The sequence below is a fragment of the Chenopodium quinoa genome, unplaced genomic scaffold, assembly GCF_001683475.1.
Source record: "Chenopodium quinoa cultivar QQ74 unplaced genomic scaffold, ASM168347v1, whole genome shotgun sequence".
Classification (NCBI taxonomy): Eukaryota; Viridiplantae; Streptophyta; class Magnoliopsida; order Caryophyllales; family Amaranthaceae; genus Chenopodium; species Chenopodium quinoa.
This window is the reverse complement of record NW_018743850.1, coordinates 5,334,683-5,349,613: the sequence shown is the minus strand read 5'-3', so window position 1 is coordinate 5,349,613 and position 14,931 is coordinate 5,334,683. Positions and strand designations below refer to the sequence as shown.

Below are 14,931 nucleotides of genomic sequence, written 5' to 3'. Positions count from 1 at the left end.
TTCTATTGAAATAAAAGATATGGTAAAACAATGAATAATGATTTAGGATTTAAATTATTAAAATTTATCATTTCACATTAAAGATTTTATATAACGGAAAAAATATCATATTTACAATTTATTTATATTTAATAAATTCATTATAAATTATAGTAAAAAAAATATTAAACTTTTGTTGTCTGAAATTATTAAATACAATTAATCAAATAATTAAAAATAGATGAAAAATCGTGCATCGTACGGACTTCCATCTAGTTCAGCACCCCGTATACGATACTCCCTTATTACCGACAGCAAAAATTAGAAGCCGGTTCAAACACGGTCTAAAATCTAAACCAATAAAAGAGCACCAAAATAAAATTTCCCAAATTCATGGTTATGCCGTCGTACTTTCCCTCTTTCTCTCTCCTCTGCCACCCATCCAACCCCGTTCTCTTAGCTTTTCAACTATTTTTCATCCAACAGATCTTTACCCACTTAATCCTTTTCTCTAATTCTCAATTTTCTGCTATAATTTTTAGTTTTTAACAATTATATTAAGTTATGAAATCAAGTAAAGGCAATTCTCCTGAAGATGATGAAGAATATGATGAAGATTTCTCTTCTAAAAAAGAGGCCTCTTCCTCTAACAAAGGTGATCGATTTCTTCAAATTTTTTTGGTAATTTGTTTAATTTTAATTTTTTTAAAATACCCATTTCAGAATTTTGTAGAAGTTGGTGAAACTTGTAATCTTTAGGTTAAGTTTAGGGGGGAGTTTAATTTCTGAATTTGAATATTTTGTTACTGAGCTTAATTTTAGTTATTGTGTGAATTTGATTCTTTTTAGCTTAATTTTGTTTTTTTTAGCTTAAATTTGATTGTTTATTATGGAATTAGATTCAAAGAACAATGATAAGGCAAGTGCAATGCGTTCGAAGCACTCAGTCACTGAGCAGCGGCGTAGGAGCAAGATTAATGAGAGGCAGGTTTCTTCTAATTCTGCTCTTTAATTACTCTTGCTTTATCTTAGCAAGATTTAAAAAAATATATTTTTTCATTAATTTAGGGTGATACACTGATACTGTAAATGCTTTTGGAGTAATAAAAAGTCTTTTAATTCTGCCCTTTAAGTACTTTTGGAGTATGAATTAGTAAAGGATTGTTATAGGGTAGAAAATTGGATATTGGTATGTAATTTGTTGATATGTGAACTTTAGGCGTCTGTGTGTTTTGAGGTGGCAATCTTGTTCATCGTTCGGTTACATGTTAGTTTGGATTTTTAGCATTCTTCATAAGGAGATTAATGTAGGTGTGTATTTGATTACATGTTGCTTTTGGTTTGAGGCGGCTTGTTAATGATCGGATATGATTGGATACATCGAGTTATAAATACTTTCGTTCGTTTGGATCATATTTTTGGCTTAGGTTTGGTGATGAACTTCAATAAGGGCTAATTTATCTTCTATTTGCCTGTGCTGGGAAGGAACAATAAACTTCATTCTTTACTTTTGTGATAAATATTCGTCTTTACGAATTGTATATAGAGTTCTTTTTATGTTTTCTTATTATTTGCTATGTTTGACGATCATTTTCGGTGTGTTAATATTTTGGCTGAAAAAAGAAAATTTGAAGGTGAGGACAGCAGATCAAATATCTGCTTGTCTCCTGATACTGTTAATCCATATGTGCTTCTGGTGTTTCTTACTTCAATTGAATATGCTTCAGGAGTCGTAGTTGTAGGATGCTCCATTGCTGGTTTTAGCTGTTAAAGAGTAGCCATGTTGAATGTACGAACCATTGTGTAGCTCTCCTCACCTTTTGAATAGTTCTTGTAGGCCTTAAACTATTGGAGTTGATCAACTGCTTAATTAGGGTATTTCAACACGGAGTTTGGAGTGAATAATGTGAAATAACAGTTTCGAAGTGAAGTTTAGAGTGCTTAATAGATTCTTGGACTATGGTCAAATATGTGAGAATGACGGTAAACCTCTTCGAGCTTTGTCTAAGGTAGATGGATTCTTTGGAGTACAAAAGATTTGATCTGGAAAAAGGTTAACCCAAAAGGCAGCCTCAGACCAACCTGAAAAAATGGGGTTTTGATATAGTTTACTGACTTGTAGACTAAGTTTACAAGACTTGAATGATCTGAAAATTAGCATGCAAGCCCAACCATTTTGTGCTGTACTTTCATATTTTGGTACATTGAATATTCATGGAAGCAACTTATAAGGTTTCTGATGACCCAGACATATTGCGAAAAGTGTAGTTAATAGAAATAATATACTATAGCTAAGTTTTTTTTTGTAACTTTCAAACTAGTTCAAAATTTAACAATCTTAAGCAGAGAACTATTAGTATGTTGCGAACTTGTGATGGACCCTAATTGACCCTGAGATAAAAATAAGACATCTGGTTCAAAATCAACATGTTCCATTGGGAAAATTAAATGACCTAACAGCTTCACAACCCAAACTAAATTTACGGTATGCCGTTGTTTGATAGATCTATTCAACATTAATATGAGACTACTGGAAAAAAGATTTATTAAATGAGAGGGCTGGTTTGCTTAGGATTGCTCAGCTCTACAAACATCAATTGCTTTTGTTAGACTTTGTTCTTAACAGTTTACTGGTGATTAAAAGCTATGAGTGGGATAAAAAGAAGATCAAAGAAATGAAAGGGAAAAAACTAACCCAGAGAAGAATTTGATATTTTGATTGAATCATATCAAGGGATAAGTCTAAAGAACCTTGGCTATAAAAGTTAAACCATCAAAGAAAACAAAAGCAAGGACAAGGGCTTTCCCACATTGGTTTTGTTCAAGAGGAGGAATGTATACTTCACTCTTTTCTTGGGGAGAGAGGGGTGATGAAGGGCAATTTTGGAAATATTATTAACTTTTTTTTTTTAGTCCTTCCAGACCTACATGAAAATTGATTGTTGGACACTTTAAAATTATGGCATGTGTAGCAGCCAGAAGAAGCACCTGTAAGGAAAGTGAAGAGAGATCATGGGAATTTTAGAAGAACTCGATAGAGGACAAAAATGACATGGGTAGAAGAAGTTAAAAATTATATGAAGAAAGTAGGTACACAAGAGCATATAACACTTGATAGAGAGGGATTGGAAGGAGAGGATCCTTGTTAACGATCACCGGTGATAAATCTTGGTTCATCCGCTGTCCTCTTATTCTATTCACTATAATCAACCAAACCCTACCATATATATTTATTTTTATTTACCTCCTAAATAAGTGAGCATTGAGAAAATGGCACTTTAATTCATTGACAAGGTAGAGTATAAAAAAAAGGATTTTTTAACATAAACAGACAAACCTTTGGCCGATTCTCCCATATTGGACTAACCTTTAAATCTGCCCATATTAGACACAAGTTTAACATTTTTCTCCCAAAATGAACCCAAATAACCGGTGACCTGTACAACCGGTCATTTTTCTTTAATTATCTTTTTTTTTTTAATTAAAACTTTTTTAAATTAACAAAATAATTTTTTTTAAAAAAAAAAAACATCCCCTCACCCCATTGCCAGCCACCCCCTTCTCCACCTCTCCTCCCTTTCCGACCATCCCCTCACTCATTCCTCCATCACCTTCCTCCCTCTCATTTGCCATGGATGAACCAACTCAAGCTTCATCTCTCCTCTCCAAATTTATTTTTTTTATTTTTTTAATTTCAATGGCAGCCTCTCACCCCTCAATCTCCCCTGCTCCCTCAATCCCCAACACAACCCTCAATCAACCACCAATTAAACCACCCACGCAACTCCCTGCTCAGCCCCAAACACCAACGACAACAGTATCAGCCCCCTTCTACTTCCCTAACCGTCAGTCACCCCTCTCCTTCCCCAACCACCAGCCCACCGCCCCTTCTCTAACACCCACCCCCAAACATCTCTCCCTTCCCCAGCCACAAAACCGCCCACCTTACCTAACCCCCCCTCCACCGCCGAAAATCGCCCCTCATCCCCCATTTCAATGCGTTTAAGGGGCTAGTGGAAGGTTGGGGTGGGTCGTTTCTGGTTAGGGGAGGGCTGATAGTGCATTTTGGGGTGGGGTAGGCTGGTTCGAGGGGAGGAGATGGTAGTGGAGGGGGTGGTAGCTTGGTCGGAATTAATGGAGGGAGGAAGGAAAGGGAAAGGGAAAAGGGATCAGGAGGAAAGGGAAATTTAAAATAAAAAAAAATAAATAAAAAAAAAACTTAACCGATGATAAAATGACAAGTGGCGTTTTACCTGATATAACAGGTTGGGTGACCTGTTTGGTCCATTTTGGGAGAAAAAATGCAAAATTCTATCCAAAATGGGAAGATTTAAAGGTCAGTCCATTCTTGGAGAATCGGGTAAAGGTTTGTCCACTCATGTTAAAAAATCCTAAAAAAAATATGGTCAAAGTAAGATATGTAAATATTGCACAAAGTCAAATCGGAATTTAAAATAAGAAAAAACTTTGGGATTATCCTACTAAAAACCACCCAAGAATATGCGCTACTTATAAACTAATTGGTATACCATATTAAGGGGCATTCATATGAGGGCTTGCTGTTACGGTCCATCGCAACATTGGTCATATGGGGGGTTAATGTGGGGTTTATATAGGACAATGGGCTCTCATCCCCTTGTGCTAGCTTTCGGGGATGGTTCTCCTATTGTCCTGTATCACTTGCTCTTTATAATGCCTTCTTCCACTCTTGATCCAGATTTGACCTTTGTGCCCATGCCCTCTTCTTGTGTTAAATTTGCTGAACTTGTAAAATTGGAGATTTTGTAACCCAAACATAATATATCAGAGGCTTACAAAGAGGGTGTGAAAGCTGCATCATTGTGTATTGGATATAAGAGCAACTCTATATTAACTTCTAATGAAGAATTTATACATTCAAATTGGTCTAGATTTTGAATATGTCTTAGGATATGTTGTCAGGGGAAGTAATAACTGAGCAAGATAATTCTGGAGTCACTTAGATGCCAGTTGTTTACGTAAAAGGAATAAAAATGAATCAAGAAAGGAAAATTTAAAGAATTGTTTGGTCAAGGGAAGTATTATACTTTTATCATGCTTGGATTAACTAAAGGAATAATTTTTGCTGTTTCCCTTACCTGCTACCAAAACCTCTGCCCAATCCAAAAAAAATTGAAAGAACTTCCACCACTACCACAGATGGACCTTATCACAGCCTCTCATCTGGACTACCACTGTCTTCTTTAGCTTGGATTACCACTATATTGGATCACTGCAATACAAACACCTTTGTTTGTAGCTTTTCAATTAATTCTATTGATGCTTTTCTATTGAAATTTCTTTCCTATATACTTGTTATTCTATCATACTCAATGGAATTCATTTGATTTCTCCGAAACCTCCCGTAAAAGAAATAGTATAGGGAGCAAAACTTTCCCTTCTTTTAATCAGTGAAAAAGTTGTGTAGGCAAACATGTGGGAGTTCTCTCTCTCTCTCTCGGGGGGGGGGGGGAAGGGGGATTAACCTTTCAATTTGAACAAGAGATATTATAATGAAAATGAGGAATCCTTATAGAACATTGGGCAAAGAGGCTGTGGTTTATATTATATATTTAAAAGATGAAAAGAACATATTATAGGGAGCTCACCTGTCCAGTGTCCTCTAATGCCTTTGGATGCACTATGAAACTTTCTAAAGCTGAGGATTTAGCTAAGAAGTGAAAACTTTCCGGAAGCATGTGCTTGAAAGCTTTACCCTAATAAATCTTGCATGATGCACCAATCAAACTAGATGACTAAAACAAAGCCTAATATATGCTTATTGCCAAAGAATTACTGAAGCTCAAAAGTTCTTTCGCAATAGTTCTGGAATAGGAATAGGAGAGAGATGTTTGGTGGAATATTTGCTCAAAAGTGTTACATTTCCCTAAAATACGATTGCTACATATTCGGTGGGACACGCATTAAGGAATAGGAGAGAGATAAGAGGGAGCACTTGATGAGGAATGGGATAGTGAGAACATTATACCAAAAATGGGTAGTAGCAATTACTTTCCACAATAGGGATCTGTAACAATTTTTTGAGAAAGGAGGTGGAATTGCAGACTGCAGTTATGTGTAATTGCTGAAACTCCTAGTTTGGGGTAGATCTTGGATTTCCTAGACGAAAAGAAAGGATATTCAAGAAAACTCCTTTAAGTGAGACACCGAATCCCAGTGACACCCTTTACTGTAAATGATTTTGGAACACCCGAAAGAGGTTCTTTAAATTCATAGATCGCTAACACTTTTCATCAGCATTTGTTAAAGTTTGATTACAATTATTTTACTTGTATTAGAAGATGCTCACTGTAGTTTAAACAGCAAAGAATCCCCCCAATTCCCTTCATAAACAAATATTGTAAGGTTTAATTGACATTTATGGACAAAAATGGGGAAGAGAGAGGGGGGAGGGGGGATAGCTATTTATATTTTTACAAAAGTTCTCCTAATTTGAGTTAATGACGGATGTCTTAGCAAATTTTTTCTGAGTATAAGAAAGGCCAATTTTGAGTTTTTTCTGAGAATTTTCTTTTAAGGATTTTGCTTAGGAACCTCACTGAAAATGAACCCCAGGTGTGGTGTTTTCTGATAAATTAATCTAAAGGAGAAGATAAGTAAGGAGCAAGCTATTTGAGTTTTTACGGGCGTGTCTGCACTTGAAACCTATACCTTTTTACTTCTGTCAAAAGCTCAAAACTAGTTAAGTGGTTATATAAAAGACAATTTAATCCAACGTGGTAGAAACTATAAGTGGGAATATTTTAGGAAATGATTAATGGTGAAGTCCTGGTGATTAAAGAAAAGGTTAATGGGTATTGAGGAACAGGGAAAGAAACAAGCTAAGAATTTAAAAGTTACCTATTCTTTCTTTTGTTGACAAGTACGGTTATCCTGTCTCTGATCAGATGTTTTCATGTCAGAAAAAGGTTGTTAATTTTGGCTCAGTTGAAGAGGCAGGACACACAGTACTCACTCTGGCAGCCATTTCTGGAGCTTATAGGAGTGATATAAGCATGTTGTTTATACCAAGGAGCCTTTTATTTAATCTTTGAACCTTTGCATACAAGAGAACAATGCTAATGAGTTTTTAAATGGTGTGAAATTTCTGCATTGTATAGTTTTGGTTGCTTTTCTTGTTCTAAATTGCACACAAAGGATCTCCTATGATGTCTCATATTGCTACTATGTTACTTATGTATAAAAGTCATCGTTATTATTGTACAGTATTGCAAGGCTGATCTGAGAGCTCTGTCTGGCTTGGGAGTTATATTGTATATTCTCGAATTCCATCATAATCCCATCTAACCAATACTAGATTGGCATATACTGTGATTTTGTTGGATTAGTATGCTCTCTAAATTGAACAGATGAAGTTTTATGTTTTGTTTAAATTTTAAATTTTGGTTTTCATATGCTTATGAACTTGTTGGCATATAGCAGATTTGTTAACTTAAAAAAATGCTCATACAAAGCTGGAAGTATGGGGCTGGATTTCAGCTCTACTAAACCTGGTGCTCTTCTATTGGTGCTGCTGGTTTTGTATGTAAGTGTAATGAGTTAAGGGCTAGTTAAAGGAGAAAAGAAATTATTTATAATCCTAGTGTAACTAACATTTGATAGCAGTATAGTTACTGCATATACTACCACTGTTTTGTCAACTTCTGTGCTCGGTGCTATCACAAAATTATGCCAAATGAAGTTGGTCATTATGCATTACATGCAAAATTTTAGGATAATACTTTAATTGATTTTTTAAGTTTGTATTATTATGTCATAGGTTGAGTTCATCAAGAAACTAATGCAATGTGATATTGTCACTTACAGATTTCAGATATTAAGAGATTTGATACCTCATGGTGATCAGAAAAGAGATACTGCATCATTTTTATTGGAGGTACAGGATTTAATTCATCAATTTGTGCTTTCTTACTAAAAAGTAATCCTGCATTTGTGACCTTTGCTTTTCTATTTGTCTTCAAAAAACCTTCAGGTAATTGAATATGTTCAACTCTTGCAAGAAAAAGTGCAGAAGTACGAGGGGCCATATCAAGGGTGGAGCACAGAACCCACAAAACTGATGCCTTGGGTAGGGTTTAGTACCATTTATTTGTTTTATGTCCATTTTTATGATCCATTCTATAACTATGAAGCTTTGTTACTTCAAACTTACATTAGTGGAACATGTATTTCTAATACTACTGATAGCTTTAAAATTTTCCATCATTAAGAACATATCATTTTGTTGCAATCTTATTGCGTATGAATGTTATCTACCTCCATTTCACAATAGTTGCATCATATTGACTTTTTACGCTATTCCCGTATCAATTTTGACCATGTATAATTACTAATATGTAGCAATAAATATTATTATTATAGTTGATGTTGGGTTAATCACAATATATGTTGTAAAAATATGTTTTTTATGGTTTTTATTGAAATTTTATTAAAGATATTAAGGGCAAAGTAGGGCATTAGCAAGTGTTGATGGTCCAAATGGGCAACTATTACAGGAAGTTTAAGATATTTGAGATGCATTATTGATTTTGGTTGAATCGTTTAAAGTATGCCAAGATGTTCTTCCGGTCATTAAATATTACGAATAGATCCCAGTCAATTCAAACAAGGGACCAATGGTAACAAATGCATCTGTAAATACATACAGTAGTATTTAGTGTGCCTTTTTCTGGTAGGATGTTGGATCTTTCTCGATTCCTAGCTGGGGATCTGCCGCTTATATGCATTGAGTAATGTCATGCTTGAATTCCTTGTTGTATCGGTGATTCACATGGAAAATGACTAATGAGTGCTACATCACATCCACGGATCCACCCATCAATCTTTTAATTTATTTTATGGGTAATGCTATATCCACGCATCAATCTTTCCTTTTTTGGTATAAGTTTAGGAATGCATGACAAAATCACGCCCAAATCAGTGTGATTAATGAATATTTTTCATTAATACTTTCCTCTTTTAGCTTCTAATACATAGTCCTTAGGGCTACATATAGCATTTTCCTTATTTTATTTATTTATTTTTGGTTCAAACATTCAACCCTGACCATTGCTAGAAGCCTGGAACATATCTAGCATTTTCGAGATGTGTAATGGATTTTTAAATCTTAAATGTTAAAACTATCAAACCATATTTTTTTCAAGATTAAGTGTAACAATTATCAAGTAGAGCTGTAGAGTCATGATGATTTTGTTCATATTTTATGCAATGATAATTGTTATTATTCTATGTAAGTGATAGATATAGGTTAGATATTGACCTTTTTGTTCTTATGTAACTTATGGAAAGTTTTATCTTGAAACAGAGACACAGTCATTGGCGAGTTCAGAGTTTTCTTGGGCATCCTCAAGCCGTAAAGAATGGTCCTGGCTCTGCATCAACATTTTCAGGGAATTTTGATGAGAGAAGTTTAAACTCAAATTCTAGCATGACTGCCAATGCCCAGAATCCAGTGGATGCAGATTCTGGCCATGAAGCCTATAGAGCTTTGGATCAGCAGTCTGAGTTGGTTGAAAAGACTGCACCTATGCCCACATCTTTTCCATTGCACATGCCAACTGTTGTTCAAAGTGATGGGGATGATTCCCATCTTTCCCAAAGGCCAGCTTCCGATGGGCTACCAGCCCCCTGTCCCAATAACTGTGATGAACAGGGGGAGTATACAATCGAAGGAGGCACTATTAATATCTCAAATTCTTATTCTCATGGGTATGTACTACAAGACTAATCAAGTTACCTTTACAAAAAAGAGACATCATTTATGGATTCTGATATTTCTAATTAGGGTCTTGAGGATGTTCAGGAAATTGAGCCCCAGTGGCTTATATCTTTGATAATTGTTGCTCATCACCTAGTGTGTGTGGTTAGGGGTTTCTGTCTACTCGTCGTTTTAGTTGCTTTTTCAACTGATCTTGCTGACCACCTTCCTCCCTCTAGTCCCAAGCCTTTTTCCATATGTTCTTCACTTTTATATTGCTTTTCTTGCATTGTTTAATTTTGCCTTTTTTGCGCCCTAAGATGCTGAATAGCTTTCGTTTTAATCACAAAAAGTTTTCTATTTAGAATGGGTTGAAAAGTAAACTAAACGGAAGAAGTTGCCCCTAGTCATCAACCTGTACATATGTAATCTTCATTTACTTTTCTATCTTGAATTGTGATCATGACCGTAGCATTTGTTAGAATGTTTTCCTTCCGTTTCTGTGAGATAAAAAGTATTAAAGTGAATGAAGGGATTTAGCTGCTAACAAAGGGGTGTGCATTGGTACAGATTGTTGATGACATTAACACAGGCACTGCAAAGTTCAGGAGTAGATCTGTCTCAGGCTAACATTTCCATACGAATTGATCTTGGGAAGCGAGCTAACGAGAGTCAAGCTCCCGGATTATCTGGTGCTAAGGTATTTTGAGCCTCATCTACTCTATATACTTGGTCAAAACTTTGAGGGATGCATATTTTCTTTTAGATCAGAAGAGATTATTAAATCACAAAAGTACAGTGTATCTTCATAGATATAGATAATCAAGGTATGCTTGATCTAATAGTTTTGCTTAATTGTTGTAATTTTCTGCTTTGGGGCCAGGATTTGGAGAATTCAGTTTCCCATGATCTTAACATGGGACATGCTGGGGGCGAAAGTAGGGAGAACTTGGAGCAACCCCAAAAGAAATTGAAGTCATAATATGTCTATGATATGTTGCAATTTAGGTGTTCTTTCCCTCAAGATCTATTCGGTCATTCCTTCCTTGCCCCTCACACAAAATTCATCTATTTGTATATGCTGTACCTGTTGTCGGTGTTTTCTGTTACCGATTGTCGGAGTATTATATAGAAGGAAGTTGTTTTACCACAGCTTGGACAAGGTTAAGATTTGATTCTCTTGAGGAAGACATGTAGATTCTTGAAACCATTTAGTGTGATTGGCTGTAATTAATATACATAAATTTTAGTTAGCCTCTGGGTATGATCATTTTCATTATTTGTCTCAACTCCTAATTTGTTATGGAGAGAGCAAATATGAAATCAGACAGAAGTTGATTTGTCAGAAATGTTGAATATTGGCCATATTTCTGCAACTCTTTGTTTTGGTTTTTCTTATTATTAATTCTGCTTGAGTGAGGATTTGCTACTGTTTTTAGTGTGCTTATTCAAACACTCTTTGACATTTCAGTTTTCGTTCATTCCAGTCACCTCCTTCATGTTAAGTACTTAAGTATGAGGGATTGAGGGTGATAACTGATAAGTATTGTTCCGTTTGTGACTTATTTCGGAGAAAATAAGTTACTTTTAGATAATATCAAACAAAAAACTAAAAAACCTAAACAAAAGGCGATATAGTACTCCCTTCATCCCTAAAGTCACATTGTTTTGGCAGCTAATTATCAACTCAAGTACTCACTAGCTAGATGGTTAATGATGCAACGATATATAGATTTTTGGTTCCACAAGTCCCGTCTCAATTGATATAGCCAATTACAGAAAATTCAAATTTATTAGGCTGATTTACAGAAAAATCACATAATACGGTTAAAAAAAACATATTGTAAACGAAGTCCTTAAAATAGATTGAATTCAACCAAACATAGACTTCGAGATTTTAACCAACTAAAACGAGTCATATCCACAATCGAAAAAAAAAATGAAAAACAGGAGGCATGGCGCCGGCCAATCTGCCTGCGGCTTAACCGGCCTCGCCCACGGGAATGGGTGTCTGACAATATTGACTTTGGCATTGTATGTAGCCAATGTAGCTATGAATATGTCCTTACACTATGGTTTTATTCATTCTTTTATTATTACTCCATTATATTTTCCACTCTATTTATATTTCGCTATCACATATTGTACAAATCCCAATAAAAAAAATTTCTATTGAATTAATTTCAGGAACAATAACCTTAAATTTTCTACTTGAAGAATTCAACTAACCTATGACGTGGTAGGAAATGATCGATTCCATAAGATTTGTGCCTTTTAACTCATTGTCTTGGTACACTGAATTTCTCTTAATCAATCAACTCGATTCTTTATTTTTATTTTTATTTTTTTTGGCTTAAGGAATTGGTACGAGTACTATTTAGGCTTGGTAAGTACTCGTACATTTAATATCAATCAAATTTAATGTACGATTGTATTATGCATAAAACATTTTGTACAAATTTTTTCCTACTCGTAACAAGGTAATATTGTTTCAAACAAGTTAAAACTTAGATACTTTATTGTTGGAAACTGATTTAGACATACATAATATTGATTTTGGCACACTCATTGCGAGAACACGGTTTCAATGTTGTTCTCACATGGAGGTGAGTCAAAATCAATATTTAGTGTGCTTAAATTATTTCCCTTTATAGCCCTTCAACTTGTAGTCACTTTGATTTGGGTCATATTTAGATCACAAATTATTTTATTCAACGCAATACTAGTCAATTAGAAACTTTTTGGATCAAGTCATTCTCAAATATTTGCAATTAATCTAATGTGATACACTTTTTTCTAGCCCATGGGTTTCATAATTCAATTACATTCTCAATAATTATCAACTCATGACTCTATTGTATATATTATTACTCACTCTTTTTTTTCTTTTTTTTTTATAAGTGAAATGTTATTCCTGAACACGTATATCATGTGAAAATCACTAACATTTACCAAAGAGGATCGGATGAATATATTTTTTTGAGACGATTAATGTTGACACCGAAATTTTGTTAATTTTTTTAGGTGTCAAATCTAATATATATAAAGGGAAGTTTTTTCCCAAGATTTTAAAGAGCCACGTGGGATTTTAAATTTTTAAAATTATTAGAGCGTCATGTAGGATTAGTATTTTTAGAGCGTTACATATAGAATTATGCCACGTAGGATTATTATTTTAAAGCGCCATATAGGACTACAATTAAAGGTTTAAATTTATTATAAAACTAAAATATCATCTTTTAAAATTGAAAATTTTGTATAAGAGAAAAGAAACAATTTATTTTATTTTGTATATATACAAAAAAACTATTAAACTTAAAAAATGAAATTCATGTTCAATTGATTTTTTACAAAAAAAAATTGGATTAGTTAAAAAAAATAATGAAATGAGAAGCGATTACAATAAAATAAAATAAAAAAAAATACTAATAAAATAAATATGAAATCACATTCAATTATAAAAAAAAAAATAAGAAAAATCATTAAAACTAAAAATATATCCTTTCTCTTTTTTCAGCAAAAAAAAAATGTTTATCATTTATTCGGCTAAAAGATTAAGTTCTACATTAATAATATTTATCATATCTAATAAACTTTATCACCACTTTAAATCCAATATTTTTTTCAATCCTATATAATCTAATGTTCCACACAAACAAACATAAAACTTTTGCAGGTAAAGAAGCATATTTTAGAATTTGAACACCATGAAATTCTCGAATGTGATGAATAGTGATTATAATTAAGAAGTCGATCATAACTCATAAGTGTTAATTTTGCAATTCAAGGAGCGGGGTTAATTACGCAATTTATTAACTAGCACAATCAACGATTGATTTACAAAGGATGATGGAAGCCTGAAAGATTTAAAATTTGTCTGTATATGTGTGAACCTTAATTGTATAAGATTAAAAAAATAGTAATATTATGTATTAATATTTTGTTATTTTGATTAAATATTAAATGTTAAGTTTAACTATGAATAAAACCCGTGCATAGCACGGGTTTAAATTTTGTTTATGTAAATAAGGAGATAATATCAAAAAAAATATAAGATATATATCTTTAGAATCTCACAGATTATTTTATAATTATCTTGTACTCTACGACTCTCTATATAAAGAGGTCGTCGTTTTTAGGGTTTCATGAGGCTAAGAGGCAATAAGTCACAAAGACTTCATCTCCTCCATACAAGGCTCAGATGGAATAAGTCACAAAGACGGTTGTACACCCATGAATATTTTGTTCTCATTTGATGATTGTTTTTTTATTAAATCACAAATGAAGAGCAAAAACTAATCTTAGGTTAGTTGGGTGTATGGTGCATCTGGGTGTATATAACAAATCTCATCTCCTCCCTACTACCAAACACTGTAGGTATAGTATGGAATAAGCCGACAAGGCCCATACTATAAACAAATATTAAACCCTAGCCCTTTAGAGAGAGGAATCAAGAGGTCTACAAGAGTTTACAAAATGGCACGCTCGGTGGGACAATTTTTATGGTTTACAAAATGGCACGCTAGGTGAATTTTCGCTCTTTATCTCTGCACTCCAAGTCTCAAAATCTGTGGGATCAATGAATGCATGCAAAATTTTCTTTAAAATTCTACAAGAAAATTTCGAGACCAAGTTGCATCCGATATCAAATCTCCACAACAGGTCTCGAGGGGGCATTTGTTGACATCATCGAAATTTTGTTAATTTTTAGGTGTCAAATGTAAATTAGGAGATAATATCAAAAAATAAAAGATAATATCATCAAAATCTCGTAGAATATATGATTATTATCATGTATAGTACTCTATGACTCTATATAAAGAGGGTTGTTTCTATGGTTTTTTAGGTTCAGATGGAATAAGTCACAAATACACCATCTCCTCCATATGAGGCTCAATGGAATGAGTCACAAAGACCCCATCTCTTTCCTACTACCAAACATTGTAGGTATAGAGTATGGAATAAGCCGACAAGGTGCCATACTATAAACACATATCAAAACTCTAACCCTTTAATTTGAAGAGAGGAATTAAGAGATCTACAAGAGTTGTAATCCACAAATTATCAATGAAATTATTATTTATGTATATTTTCTTTCCTATTTATTAGTATATTGCAGGTTTGAATGGTTTATAGTGACGATTTCAACAAGTACCTACAATACTATTTTTTTTTTCTTAGGTATAAATCACTAACATTAACCAAAGTGGATCGGA

The 14,931-nt window shown here is 33.8% G+C and overlaps 1 protein-coding gene across 1 annotated transcript; it reads left to right on the top strand.

The window, feature by feature from the left end:
• The first annotated feature begins 321 nt into the window (after nt 1-321).
• Nucleotides 322-11,162, top strand: LOC110686065 (transcription factor BIM2-like). Its single transcript, XM_021862648.1, has 7 exons — nt 322-634; nt 879-963; nt 7,825-7,894; nt 7,991-8,086; nt 9,323-9,726; nt 10,286-10,415; nt 10,599-11,162. The coding sequence occupies exons 1-7, from the start codon at nt 544-546 to the stop codon at nt 10,695-10,697; spliced, it is 975 nt and encodes a 324-aa protein (XP_021718340.1). The 5' UTR covers nt 322-543; the 3' UTR covers nt 10,698-11,162.
• The last annotated feature ends 3,769 nt before the right edge of the window (nt 11,163-14,931 follow it).

What these genes read in the sequence shown, in the direction of transcription:
- LOC110686065 (XM_021862648.1), top strand. Translation starts at nt 544, where the DNA reads ATGAAATCAAGTAAAGGCAATTCTCCTGAAGATGATGAAGAATATGAT. An exon ending in GGCCTCTTCCTCTAACAAAG is followed by an intron (nt 635 to 878) that starts GTGATCGATTTC and finishes TTATGGAATTAG; the next exon opens with ATTCAAAGAACAATGATAAG. An exon ending in CCGGATTATCTGGTGCTAAG is followed by an intron (nt 10,416 to 10,598) that starts GTATTTTGAGCC and finishes CTTTGGGGCCAG; the next exon opens with GATTTGGAGAATTCAGTTTC.